General features: G+C 48.7%; 1 protein-coding gene across 3 annotated transcripts in view; it reads right to left on the reverse strand.

Annotated features, from left to right (window-relative positions):
• The window catches only part of COL5A1 (collagen type V alpha 1 chain), a 133,088-nt gene that overhangs the window by 109,796 nt on the left and 8,542 nt on the right, over positions 1-14,750 (reverse strand). For all 3 annotated transcript variants that reach the window (XM_050981073.1, XM_050981072.1, XM_050981070.1), the window contains exon 2: positions 1,009-1,176. In XM_050981073.1, coding sequence (XP_050837030.1) covers positions 1,009-1,176 — 168 coding nt within the window. The remainder of the gene's footprint in view (positions 1-1,008; positions 1,177-14,750) is intronic.

The following is a 14,750-nucleotide window of genomic DNA, read 5'->3' on the forward strand; positions in this document are numbered from 1 at the left end:
TTTCCCCTTTCCCCTTTCCTTTCTCCTTTTCCCTTTTCTCTTTCCCCTTTCCCTTTTTCCTTTCTCCTCTTTCTTTCTTCCCCTTTTCCCTTTCCTTTCCCCCTTTCCCTTTCCCCCTTTCCCCCTTTTCCCTTTCCCTTCCCTTTTCCCTTTCTTCCCTTCCCTTTTCCTTTCCCCTTTTTCCCTTCCCCCCTTTCCCCTTTTCTCCTTCCCCCTTTTTTCCTTTCCCCCTTTTTCCCCTTTTTCCTTTCCCCCTTTCTTCCCTTTTTCCTTTCCCCCTTTCTTCCCCTTTTTCCTTTCCCCCTTTCTTCCCCTTTTTCCTTTTCCCCCTTTCCCTTTCCCTTTCCCCCTTTCCCTTGTCACCAAGGTCCCTTTTCTCATCCAAGCCCTGCCCAACCCCAGCACCCCCCAGGTGAATCAGGGACCCCTGCCTGCCTTGGGGAGGAAGAACTCTGGTGCTGTCAGCATCTCTCAGGCAGGGGAAGGGTTTGGGTCCATAATTAATTCCATAATTCCATAATTCCTTCTTACAAACCCCCAGTGATGATGCCTCGGCCTGGGAAATTCAGCTCAGGCAGGAATAAAACGGGCAGGGCTCTTCAAGGGCTTTGTGCCTCCCTCTGATGAGCCTCCCATCCCTCCAAAGAACTCTTCCCAGCACATCTGTGCTGTGGGCCAGCCCCAGTTCCTTTTATCTGGTGATTCTTTGTGTTTTATCTGTTTATTATTTGCAGCCAGCAGAGCCCCAGTGAGCACAGGGCAGAACCCAGCCTGGCCTCCTCTGCTCTGTCCCCAGCTGGGTGTCACCCTGGGAATGAGACAGGAGCAATCTCCCAGTCTGGGAGGGAGCAGAGGTGGCACTGGCCACCCCCTCTGCAGGGACAGCCACCACCTGCTGCAAACACAGGGCTGAAAGGACATTTCTGATGGCTGGAAATCTGCAGCCCCCTGAACCAGGGGATGAAGGAATCAGACATTTCCATGGGATAAATCAAAGGCTGGACTCACCAGGGTACAGCTGCTTTGTTGGGGCACTGAGCTGAGCATCTTTTGTCACTCTGTAAGCAACGTCTGCTTCTTTTGAGGATCTTCTGCTTGTGCAAAACCCCGTGGTTTTTGTGATACCATCGGGTAAATTATGAAAATCTAACACCTTCAGGAGGTCTGCAGGTTCAGCTGCAAAGAGAAGAGGAGAGAGAAGAATTAGGAGACAACAGGGGTGGCACTGCTGGGCTCCAAATCAGGCAATTGTCACAGCCTTCCACTCAGCTGAAATGTGCTTTCAGCTCTGCCTCCCCTGACTGCTCTTCAAGGCACATTTTTAGAGGAAAAGATGCCTTAAACCCTGCTGATCCCTCAGGATCTGTGCAATAACAAACAAGGATTTCATTTCAATCCATTACACCTGCCAGTCACAGAGCTCTGCACAACCAGCCCTGGAAATACTTTCTCCCCTCAATCATTATCCAGAGTTTCATTTCCCCATCCTAATTTTTGTTTTCCACTTCCTAAATCCCATCTTCCCTAGCCAAGGGGGAAAAAAGGAAAAGAATTAAATATTATTCACCAAAAAAAAAAAAAAACAATAAAACAACATGAAACCAAACAAACACACACACACAAAAATAAACCCTGCAGAAAACCCCAAGAACCCAATGGAAACGTTGCTCTGGAAATTCAGTGCAAGATGGGAGCTGCAGCTCCCAGCCTCAGCCAGAAGTCATTCATCCAAGCCACATTTATGGCTGTAAGAATCATTTTGAGCACCTTGAACACCCCCAGAGCTCTGCCACCAGTCACTGACGTGCTCCCAGTGCCTGCAAAGTGACAAACTGCAGGCAGCAGACCTCAAAACAAATCTCATTTTTCGAGGTCTTTAATGAAATCCCCATCCTCGAGGAAAGCCACAGAGCTGGAATTTGTCACTGGGCTGAGCAGCTCCTGATGCTCCCAGAGCTGGGGACATTCCCAGTTCTCCCAGTGCAGGGAGCTGGGCAATAGGAAAAACCAGGTTTATAAACAGAGCCTGGTCTGGATTCCAGGGAATTCTAAAGCTGAGCTCTGCCAAGCCTGGTCTAGGGAAGGTTCCAATGAGATGAGCTCCAAGGTCCCTCCCAACCCAAACCTGACAAAATCCAGGGGATTTCCTGGAATCTTTCTTCACCCTCCTGCCTTCCACCACCCTTCAAAACGGGAAAAATCCATCTGGAGACACAAATTTACCGTGCACAGCTGCCCTGCTGTGGTTTCAAGGCCCTGACTGAGACATTTGGGCTCTGCAGTGGGAGAATTTCCATCCCTATCCAGATTTGGAGCAGGCAAAGGACACCCCAAACCCTTCAGGGCTTCCTGGGGCAGCTCTCAGTCACTCTGTGGTTCGTGTGCCATGAAGTGGAGAAGGAAAAAGCATTCCCAGCTCATTCCAGGGGCCCTCTGCCACCTCCTCACCCTCACTCCCAGCAGGCTGGGACTTTGCAGATTGCCTGGGATGGTTTTTGTTGGATGTGAACCACAACAGACAACTGGCATTTGTAAAACCAGCAGGGATCATTTCAGGAGGAGTGAAAAGAATCTCAGGCCACCTTGGACTGTCCCAGGGTGCTCCAAGCCCTGTCCATGGACACTTCCAGGGATGGGGAATTCACAATTTCTCTGCACAACCCCAGCCAGGGCCTGTTCCTTATTTTTCATGGAAAAAAGTGTTTTCCACCCCGAGCCAGGAGGGGTCAGAGCAGCTGAGGAGGGACAGGAGGAGCCCTTGGTGACCCCAAAGCTTCAACCAAACCCACCCGAGGTCAGGGTCCCTCCAGGAAGGAGCAGAGAATCCCCAGGGATTGCTGCTCCCCTTTGCTCCAGAGAAACCCTTCCCCTTCCAGCCTCCCCAGCCCTCAAACCCTTCTCCAAGATATTTCCAGCCCTAAATAAACACTCAATTATTGCCTTGGCAGGGCCCAGCCCAGGCAGGGCACAGCCCTCTCCTCGAGGGTTTCTCACTCCCCAAAGGTTGCCTTGAACTCCTGGGCTCAGATTTGAAATTCAACCCAGGAGATATTTATATATTCCATCCTAATTTAGGGATATTCTGTTATTCCTAGAGTTCCTGTGGCAGATCCAGAAGAAATAAAAGCGAGTGAGGACTGGAAGTTGTTTCCCCTTTTTTTATGGAGCTGGGAGTCTCCTTTTCATCCTCCTGGGATTTCAACAATTTTGCCTCCTTATCTAAACACTTTTCACCAGAGCTGACCTGGCTGCAGCCCTGGGATGACTAAAACAGGGTCTAAAATGAGAATTTCAGCCCCCAGCTGCTGCTGCTGCATCCTTTGGATGGACTGGAAAAGGCCTCTTAAATTCTCGGGCATCCCAATAAAACACAATTATTGATTTGGGCAAAGGGAAAAGGCATTTTGAAGGGTGTGAGCTGCAGGGTTATATTTGAATATTTGGTTATATTTGAATATATTATAATATTTGAAGATATTAAATGTTGTTCCTTAGGAAGGGGGAGAATCGAGGGAATTAAAAACAAGCAAACGAAAAATAAAGGCAGCTCTGGAAGGGGTCAGAACTCATCTGCTCCTCCCAGGAGCCACCACGGAGCTGAGTCAATTCACACTGCTCCAGACTGCAGAATACTTCACCCATGACTCAGGACATCCCATAATTTAGTTATTTTTGCTTTAAAAAATAAAAAAGCCCAAATAGTCCCAACTGGGAACAAAGGAGACCATTGTGCAGAGTCAGATTGGAAGGATCCTGCATCCCATCCCATACCAACCTCCTCATCCCATCCCATCCCAAACCTCCTCATCCCATCCCATCCCAACCTTCTCATCCCATCCAAACCTCCTCATCCCATCCCAACCCATTCCAACCTTCTCATCCCATTCTGAACCTCCTCATCCCATCCCATCCCATCCCATCCCATCCCATCCCATCCCATCCATCCCATCCCATCCCATCCCATCCCATCCCATCCCATCCCATCCCATCCCATCCATTCCACCCTCAGTGGTTCAAAGGGCAAAGCTCCTGCCAGGAGGGAAGCTGGGGCTGGAGCACTTCCCAAAATGTCACAGTGACCCAGAAATTCCTGCTCCGTGTGGAGGGGGGAGCTCGGAGAGCTCTGCTGGATATGGGATAACCCAAACCACCCCTCCCAGCACTTCAGGGGTATCAAAAAGCACCACAAAGCCACTTTTAAATGGAATTTTGTGCCCAGGAAAACCCCACAGCAAAGGATTCTGTTCTCTCCCAGCCTTTTCCAGCAGCTCCCAGGGGAAGTGGGAGATGCTGGAGGGACGGGATCAGGATGTGCTGGACACCGGGTGTGAGGGCACAGGTGACAAGAAGGACAAGGAGCATCTTTTACCTAAACCAAGGAACCTGGAAAAATCATCCAAAATGGAGAAATCTGGTGGAAATCACCTGAATCAACCTCTGTGTCCAGCCTTCCCAGAGGGAATGGGATGGGATGGGATGGGATGGGATGGGATGGGATGGGATGGGATGGGATGGGATGGGATGGGATGGGATGGGATGGGATGGGATGGGATGGGATGGGATGGGATGGGATGGATGGGATGGGATGGGATGGGATGGGATGGGATGGGATGGGATGGGATGGGATGGGATGGGATGAGAAGGTTTGGGATGGGATGGGATGAGGAGGTTTGGATGGGATGGGATGGGATGAGAAGTTTGGGATGGGATGGGATGAGAAGGATGGGATGGGATGGGATGGGACGGGACGGGATGGGAAGGGACGGGATGGGATGAGGAGGTTTGGATGGGATAAGATGAGAAGTATTGGATGGGTTGGGATAGAAGGTTTGGATGGGATGGGATGGAAATCACCGGAATCAACCCCTGTGTCCAGCCTTCCCTGAGCCTCTGCTGAGTGGCCGGGCCAGCCCTGAGCTTAATTAAGCTCATTAACAAAATCACCTGCAGAATTAGCATCGCTTCCAGCCCGCTAAAGCTGAGCTCAGCCTCGCCCATCACTTCAAAGGCAGCAAATCCCCCCCGGGCACTGCCCCACCTCGGGAAAACTGGGCTGGGATGCTCCCAAAAATACAGAGACTCATTTTCATGCACCGCAGGTTCCTCGGTTGTCTGTAAAGTTAATGGGAGCAGGCAGAAGTAATTTCATTTTTAAATATTTCATCGGATGATTAAAAAAAAAAACAAAACAACCAACCCAACCTTGAATTATTTCCAGCCCTACTCTCCACTCCACTATTTCCACACGGGGAGAGAAATGTAGAACCAATTATTTCCTGCAGATGCTTGAACCAACCAGCTCTGGGCATTTCGTTCATATCTGATTCTCCTCAAAAAAATCCACAGCCAGCAGGCAAATTTCAAATTAATACCTGCTCGACTCCACGAGAAGCCCTCCTGAAGCTTGCTTCCCAAAGTTTACTTCTGAGTTTACATAAAAGCCCAGAATTGACAGAATTTCAGCCCTTCTCAGCCCCAGGGAGCTGCGATGCCCTCAAGGGCATCACTGAGAGCAGGGAGGAAGAAATTCCCCCCTTCATTTCCCCCTTCCCGGTGATTTTCTGGTGATTTTCTCCCTTCTAACCCGCATTGATCCGGCGGGTCTCGCTCCCAACGAGGCGTTCCGATGGAATTCCTTGCCAACATCCCCTGGGAATGTTTTACTGCGGGCCAGGGGAGGTTTTTTTATCATCATTCAGAACCCGGTGATCGGAATTATCATAAAATAATTCCCAAACACGCAGCAGGGGCTCACCCCAGCACAACACCCAGCCCCTATTCCCTTCCCTTTTGTAAATTTTATTCTAAATAAAACGCGAGTTCGAGGTGTGTTTCTTAGCTCGGAAATTCCGCTTTTTGGGGTTTTTTGCATTAAAATCCCGAATGTTCAGGGAGAGGGTTTGTTGCCATCACTCCTGGCCAGAGCTCTGGTCTCTGCTCCTCTGTCACCAGGGGAGGAAGGCAGCCCCGTCAATGCCCCCGGTGGCATCTCCATGACAATCACAGCTAATTACTCGGTTAATTAGGCAGCTCCTCCCTCCCCATCCCACCTGCCGCGGGATAGGAACCTCTCCATAGGGAGAGAAACCTCTGCAGGGGAAACAAGTTCCCAAAACAGGGATCCGGACTTCTCCATGCGATCCAAACCCCCAACAATGGGATACAAACCCCCAAAAATGGGATCCGGACTTCTCCATGGGATCCAAACCCCCAAAACAGGGAGCCAAACTTCTCCATGGGATCCAAACACTCAAAACAGGGATCCAAACTTCTCCATGGGGATAAAAACCCCCAGAAATGGGATACAAACTCCAAAAAATGGAATCCAAACTTCCCCATAGGATCCAAACCCTCCATGGGGATAAAAACCCAAAAACAGGGATAAAAAGCCCCAAAATAGGGATCCAGACTTCTCCATGAGATCCAAACCCCTCCATGGGGATAAAAAGTCCTCCATGGATCCCCTTCATGGGATCCAACCCCCCAAAATAGGAATCCAAACCCCTCCACGAGATCCCAAACCCCTCCATTAGATCCCAACCCCTCCACGAGATCCCAAACCCCTCCACGAGATCCCAAACCCCTCCACGAGATCCCAAACCCCTCCCAGGCTGCAAAGCCACCCCAAACCCCGTCCCTCCCAACCCATCGGAGAGCTGGTGGATCTTTCCTCACCAACATTCCCATAAAATCCTGGCCTCACCTGCCTGGAAGCCACGGTGGGGTGGCAAGGGGTGATTTTAGGAAATCTGGGTCACAGCTGCTTGTTCTTCCCCCCTCCCTCCTTCCAGACATTCCCCATTAAAGTGGTTACAAGGTGACCCTGGAAATATCTGCTGGATTTAAGAGCTGAGATGTCATTTCAGGTCCTCCATTCCCCACACAGACCCAAAGACAGCCTCCAAAAAAACTGAAACATGCTCCTATAAAAGCCAGCAAGAAACATCCAAGATCCCGATCCAAGAAGCTTTCCCAGGACTCGACCCAAGGCTGGCCCAGACAAATATTTACAGAATTATTCACATGGGTTTGTTTGAAATAAAGAGCCTTTTATGATCATTGCTTTGGCATCAAACATCCAATTAGGGGCCAGGGAGAGTTATAAAAATCTCTGAGCTCTCCTGGGCAGCGCTGCTGGGACTGCAGAGATGGCCCAGCCCTGCTGCTCCCCTGGGAAAATCCCAGTGGGATTGGGAGATGGGATGGAGCAGGGAGGGCTCTGCCCCCTCTGGGAAATGGAAAATTGATGGGAAAAGGGTCAGAAGTGCCCACTGGTGGCTGCTTCAGGCTGAAATTATGGAATTGGCATTTTGGGCTTCAACAAAACCCCCTGGAATTGGCATTTTGGCTTCAACAAAACCCCTGGAATTGGCATTTTTGGCTTCAATTAAACCCCCTGGAATTGGCATTTTTGGCTTCAATAAACCCCCTGGAATTGGCATTTTTGGCTTCAATAACGCCCCTGGAATTGGCATTTTTGGCTTCAACAAACCCCCTGGAATTGGCATTTTTGGCTTCAATAACGCCCCTGGAATTGGCATTTTTGGCTTCAACAAACCCCCTGGAATTGGCATTTTTGGCTTCAACAAACCCCTGGAATTGGCATTTTGGCCCCAAAAAACCCCCTGGAATTGGCATTTTTGGCTTCAACAAAACCGTCTGGAATTGGCATTTTTGGCTTCAACAAACCCCCTGGAATTGGCATTTTTTGGCCTCTCTGCTTCACGCAGCAGCTTTTGGGAGGAGCCTTCCCCAGAATTCCTGCAGGACACCCAAAGCAGACCTGGACTCTCCAGTCCCACACAAAACGTGATGAAATTCAGCAATCTGAGCCTTCAACACTGAAACCCCTTCGTGCTGGGTCTCCAGAGAGGACTTTCCCTTCCTGACTCATTCCAGCCTCCAATCCCCATCACTGCTTCAGCTGCTGGCTCCTAAATCCCTCCCAATTTTGTGAAATGTATTTAAAAAGAGATAAAACTCAACATTCCCATCATTGCCTCAGGTGGTCGTTCCTAAATCCCTTCCAATTTTTGGGAATCTATTAAAAAAGGGATAAAACTCAAAATTTCCATCATTGCTTCAGGTGTTCATTCTTAAATCCCTCCCAATTTTTGGGAATCTATTAAAGAAAAGATAAAACTCAAAATTTCCGTCATTGCCTCAGGTGGTCGTTCCTAAATCCCTCCCAATTTTTGGGAATCTATTAAAGAAAAGATAAAACTCAACATTCTCATCATTGCTTCAGCTGCTGGCTCCTAAATCCCTTCCAATTTTGTGAAATGTATTTAAAAAGATACAAAATTCAACATTTCCATCATTGTTTCAGGTGTTCATTCCTAAATCCCTCCCATTTTTTTTAATCTATTAAAAAAATATAAAGTTAAACATTCCCATCATTGCTTCAGGTGTTCATTCTTAAATCCCTCCCAATTTTTGAAATGTATTAAAAAAGAGATAAAACTCAACATTCCCCTGACTGCCTTGCAGGGAAGGGCCAGTGGCCACATTTTGATTTTATTTTGCTTTTTGATGACACTGAGGAGCCAGTTTGCCATCAGACAGCTGAATTCTCCAAAGGGGAAACGAACAAAGCCCAGCTTTGGAAATAAATCTGCTTTTAGAGGGGAGGTTTAGTGCAGAAGCTCCCCACAGAACCCTTCCAGACCCTAAATCCCACTGGGGAAGAACTGGCTCTGCTTCCCAGCAATCCCAATTTGCTCCTGGTGATTTCCTTAACGAGGCTGGCAGAGCTGGCTCTAAGAGAAGGGAAATAAATTAAAAATCCCATTTCTCCAAGAGCACAGCCCAAAGCCATTCATTTCCAGGGTGCTGAGCAGAGAAATCCCAGCACAGAGACACAAAGGAGACCCAGCACAGCCACCCTGGGCACCTCCAGCAGCAAAATCAGAGCCCCAAACCCCGGGGCTGAGAGATTTTGCTGCTGCAGTGAACTCTGCAGGAGGAGTTTGGCTGCCCTCAACACACTGGGCTTGATTTGTTCTTTTTTGATTTGTTCCCTGCCCGTGTCCTGACTCCAAACAAGCAGAGCCCACATCATTCTCACCTTCCAAAGGGCTCAAAAAAGGAGGAGTAAATAGCAGGAAATGAACCAACACCTGGCAGAGGTGAGTAAAAAGGAGCAAAGAAATCAATACCTGCCACGTGCAGCCTTCTCCAGCTGCTCTCCCCACAGCACAGGGAGTTTACCTGGGCATGATCCCTTTAAATGCCTCAAAGGCTCCCAAAATTCCCTTTTTGCAGATTCCTTTTCCTCTGTTCTGCTAAGCAGGGTGATGACACAGAGGGGCACAGGAGCCAGGAGAGCCCCTGAGTGATCAGCAGAGCTCTCCCTTCATCACCCACGCTCCTCATTAAGGCTTAATTAAACAGCTGCTCTATAAACTTGAAACTGAGGGTTTCTCACCCCAAAAGCATCATCACTTCCCCCCCCCAAGCACCAGAACCTGCCTCAGCTCCCAGCCCAGCCCTGGGATGGCCCCCAGTGTCCCCATGGACCTGGGACAGTTTTTGGGGAGAAGGAATCTGCCCCCAAATCCCCCCAAAGCTGTTGTCACATCCAGAGGTGGCTGTGCCAAGCTCACCTCCAGGTTTTCTCCTTCAGAGCGGGCTCTGGCTTTGGAAAACACCGAGGTAAAACAGGATCCAGGCTCTGCTCCTGTGCCAAGCACAGCCTGGCACTCAGACCAACAGAACATCACCCAGGGGAGGATCCAGGACCAGAAACCCTTCCCAAAATTCACCCAGAGGAAGGAGAAAACCCTTCCCAAAAATCACCCAGGGGAAGGGATCCAGGACCAGAAGCCATTCCCAAACCTCACCCAGGGGAGGATCCAGAACCAGAAACCCTTCCCAAAAATCACCCAGGGGAAGGAGAAACCCTTCCCAAAAATCACCCAGGGGAGAGGACCAGAAACCCTTCCCAAAATTCACCCAGGGGAGGATCCAGAACCAGAAACCATTCCCAAAAATCACCCAGAGGAAGGAGAAACCCTTCCCAAAAATCACCCAGGGGAAGGGAGCAGGACCAGAAACCCTTCCCAAAAATCACCCAGGGGAGGGATCCAGGACCAGAAACCCTTCCCAAAATTCACCCAGGGGAAGGGAGCAGGACCTGGGCACTCAAATCCAGCTTTTATCCCTGGAGTTTTGCCAGCTTCTGAGCAGAGCAGCCTCCCTATAAGCCTGCCCAACTTCTGCAGTTCCAGAATTCTGGAATATCAGGTTTAAATTACAGAATTCTGCAATTTCAGGTTTAAATTACAGAATTACCCCCACAGAGTTCTGCAATATCAGGTTTAAATCACAGGATTCTGCAATTTCAGGTTTAAATCACAGAATTCTGCAATTTCAGGTTCAAGGACCATCAGGTCCAAGCTTTTTTTGGGAGATTCCAATCTCCAAAGAGCCTGAGGATTTATCAGGACACCAGGATAAATAAAAAGCCCCAGAGCATCATTTCCTCACAGACCAGGAAGGGGTTTGGGGTGGATACAGTGGGATGGCAGGGAACAATCAGGACAACTGCAAGCAGGAAGCTGCTGCATCCCTGCCTTGCACAGCTGGGAAGAAATCCAAGACAAAATCCATCTTTGACTCCCCAGTCCATCCTTTTCTGCCAGACATTCCCTCCCTACCCAGCCCAACCCCATTTTCCCATTAACAGCTGCTCCATCCTGCTGCAAATCCCAATTTTGGGGTCAGACTTTAGGGGTTGCCTTTCACCTCCTGCTCGGGTTGGGGTGAAACTGAGACAAGAATCCCTCTGTCCTTCCTTCCACTGACTTGGGCATCTGGGAGAAATGAGGGAAGGAGCCCAATTTGGGAAAAATTAAATGAGGGAAGGAGCCCAATCTGGGAGAAATGAAATGAGGGAAGGAGCCCAATTTGGGAGAAATGAGGGAAGGAGCCCAATTTGGGAAAAATGAGGGAAGGAGTCCAATCTGGGAGAAATGAAATGAGGGAAGGAGCCCAATTTGGGAGAAATGAGGGAAGGAGCCCAATTTGGGAGAAATGAAATGAGGGAAGGAGCCCAATTTGGGAGAAATGAGGGAAGGAGCCCAATCTGGGAGAAATGAAATGAGGGAAGGAGCCCAATTTGGGAGAAATGAGGGAAGGAGCCCAATTTGGGAGAAATGAGGGAAGGAGCCCAATTCCAGCATCTGGAAAAGCACAGGATGGCATTTCCCAACCATTTGTGCACAGGGGGAAGTTGTGGTTGGTGTTCTCACACCAATCCCTGCAGGCTGAGGAGAGGAATGAGGGAAGGAAATGTTTAGGATGCTGGAGACAAGGCAGATGCTGAGTTATCAGCAAATTTTATGCTGTATTTTAGGGAGATTGATTCCTACACAGAGCATTTTGATGGTCTCCTCATCACTAAATAAACAGCACATAAACCACTGAGTGCTGGGCTTAAAATTGATCTGAGCCCGTTTTTCTGTGCCCTCACGTTGAACCCAGAGGGAAGGGAGGTTTTCCATGGCTACAGGAAGAGAAATATTGTCTTTATAATGCAAAAAGATCACTGGGAGCGATCTCCTCATGAGCATGCTGAGAGAGCCAGGAGAGGGGAGAAATCATCCTGGAAAATGCACCACCAGCTGCAGGCAGCACTCCAAAGGGGAGAGTTTGGAACCCTTCTCCTGGTTCCTCCTGGCCAAACCCAGCAGGACATGGGTGCAGAGAGGATCCAGCTGTGAGCCCACCACTGCCACACACACAGAACTGAATAATTCCATAAAAACCCCAGGAAATATAAAAATCAGATCAATCAGATCAACCCCAGGTGAAATTCAGCTCAAAAGCAGCTCCTGCCTCACGCCCATCCCTTAACTCTATTTAATAACTCTGGGTTATTTCACCTCCAGGGCTCCTCAGTGATTATTCCCAGCTAGGCCTGACTTCCCAGCAGAGTTTCCCACATTTTCCTCTGGCAGTTGACACTGCACAGGCTGCCCTACCTGGCTGCCCTCCCTCCACTCTCATCCCTGGCTCAATAAAACAGGAAGGAAATCCCCCCAGATTTAATTCCTTGGGGAATTTTTGATACTCAGCCCCAGAGAACCCAAGCTCAGTTTCACAGAGGCTCCCTCTCCTCTCCCACCTCTATTTTTACACTTTCCATTGCCTAAAACTGAGTTTGGGCATGTCAAAAAAACCCACCAACATGACCCCAACAGAGGCCCAGATCCCACTCGGGGTTTCTGAGCTGGAGCAAAGCCTGGGGCAGATTTCAGTGCCCCAAAAGCAGAGGTTTCCCACCAAAATCTCCATCCCAGGCCACCAGAACGGGGCAGCAGCAGGAGTTAAATGTTTGTTCAGGGTTTGGGATGGGTGTCCCCAGGGCGAGGAGGGCCCCAGCCTGTCTGGCCAAGGCTTTGGAGGAGGGAGGGAAACCCTGCTGGGCTCTCAGCACCCCGCAGAACATCTTTAACTCAGCCTCTGCCTCTCAGCATCCCAGCGTTTATTGGGGTGGATTTTCATTCCCCTCAGCTGAGGAGCCCAAATTCCTTTATGGGCATTGCCACACCCAAACCAAGCCCTGGTTCCTATTTCACAGGAAAAATCCTGTTCCTATTTCACAGGAAAAATCCTGTTCCTATTTCACAGGAAAAATCTGGAGCAGTTTGGTGTCATCCCTGTTTCCATAAGAAATCCCACTGTGTTTTCCTGCCCAGGGCTGTAAAATCCTAGAAAACTCCCAAAACTCCTTTAGGCAGCAAAGGCAGCACATCAAGAGCAGCAGCAGGAAGAGAGGAAGTTTTGGGAGGAATTTGGGAGAGATCCTGCCCTGCAGAACACCTTTACCTTGTGCTCTGTCTCAGAGCATTTCAGGGTTTATTGGTGTCGATTTTCATTCCCTCCAGCTGAGGAGCCCAAATTCCTTTATGGGCATTCCCACACCCAAACCAAGCCCTGGTTGCTATTTCACAGGAAAAATCCTGTTCCTATTTCACAGGAAAAATCCTGTTCCTATTTCACAGGAAAAATCTGGAGCAGTTTGGTGTCATCCCCATTGCCATAAGAAATCCCACTGTGTTTTCCTGCCCTGAATCCCACCCAGGGCTGTAAAACCCTAAAAATCTCCCCCAAAACTCCCGTGGGCAGCCCAGAGAGGATTCCTGCAGGAATCCTGAATTCCCACGGGGTGCCAGCACGGGGAGCAGCAGCAGGAGGAGATGAAGGGCAGTTCTGTCATTCGGGAGTGATGCTGCCCTGCTCCTTCCCTCCCAAATTCCCAACCCCACAGAGGCTGCTCCCAGCCCTGGATCCACCCCAGCTCCTCCTGGGGCAGGGCAGGGCTGCAGGAGCCTGAGGCACAGCCAGGGAGCCAAAACATTCCCAGTTCTGCCCAGCCAGGGGCTCTGGGCCAGGACTAAACTCAGCCTGAGCCCCAGAGGGTCCGAGCAGAGCCCTGGGGGAATCTCAGAGTCACTGAGGATGGAAAAGACCTGGAGGATCAGAGTCCAGCAGAATTCCCAGCCCAGCTGGGGTGGGGATGGGGGGAGGAAGGGCTCAGCATCCCCAGGGGTCACTGACAGGATTTATGGAAATCCTTCTGCCGGGATTATTCCTTTGAGGAGCCGAGAGGTCTCAGCAAAGAAATGCAAACAACAATTGTCTGAGTATAATGTAATATAATAGAATGTAATGTAATATAATGTAATATAATATAATGTAATACAATGTAATGTAATACAATGCAATATAATATAATTAATATAATATAATATAATATGTAATATAGCATATCATATCATATATCATGTCATCATGTAATATAATGTAATATAATGTAATATCATATAATTTAATATAATGTAATGTAATATATAAGGTAATATAATAGCATGTTATGTAATATAATACAATATAATAGAATGTAATGTAATGTAACATATACTGTAATATTAATATAATATAATATGATATTATATGATATGATTATATGATGATATATGATATAGTGTAATGTAATGTATGTAATGTAACATAATATAATGTGATGTAATGCGATGTAATGGGTTGTAATATGATATAATATGATCTAGTGTAATATAGTGTAATATAAGATAAATTATAAAATAATAAATCGAGCTTCTAAAACATCAATTCAGGATTCTCATCTGTTCCCTGAATCCTCCCCCACTCAGGGATGTGTCCAAGGCTCTGCTGTGCTGTGTTGGGGTGAGAGGCTGACCCTGCCCAGCCTTTCCCTGCCCTGGGAATGCCTGTGCCTGCTCCCTGCAGCCTCCCAGCCGCCTGGTACAGCTCCTGACCTGCAGAGCACCAGGAAAAATGGAAATGTGCAGAGCAGATCCGGCCCTCCTTGTCCTGCCCTTCTGCATCCTGCAGGGATTCAGGACTTGGAGGAGAAAAAAAAATTTAAAAAGCAAAAAAAAAACCCCGGAGCCAGTTCGGGTCTGTTGGCTCCTCCTCCCATCCCAGCTCCTGAGGTCGGCAGGGAAAGCATCCAAGAGCTGCAGAAAAGCCAGATTGTTTTAATTTAAACTCTGCAGAGAGGCAGAGTGAGGGACTTTCTCCCCCCGGAACGTGAGGATGTGCCGGGCTGAGAGAACATTCCTCTCAGTTTTCCATCGGATCCCGAGCCCAGAGGGAGAAATCCCCTTCCCTCCCAGCTCAATGAACACTGAAATAATTTACCTTCAATTTCTATTTTATCCATTTATTATTCAATTGATTTCTCAGACTAATTCTTAACAGAT

Source organism: Serinus canaria, chromosome 17 (assembly GCF_022539315.1).
Source record: "Serinus canaria isolate serCan28SL12 chromosome 17, serCan2020, whole genome shotgun sequence".
Classification (NCBI taxonomy): Eukaryota; Metazoa; Chordata; class Aves; order Passeriformes; family Fringillidae; genus Serinus; species Serinus canaria.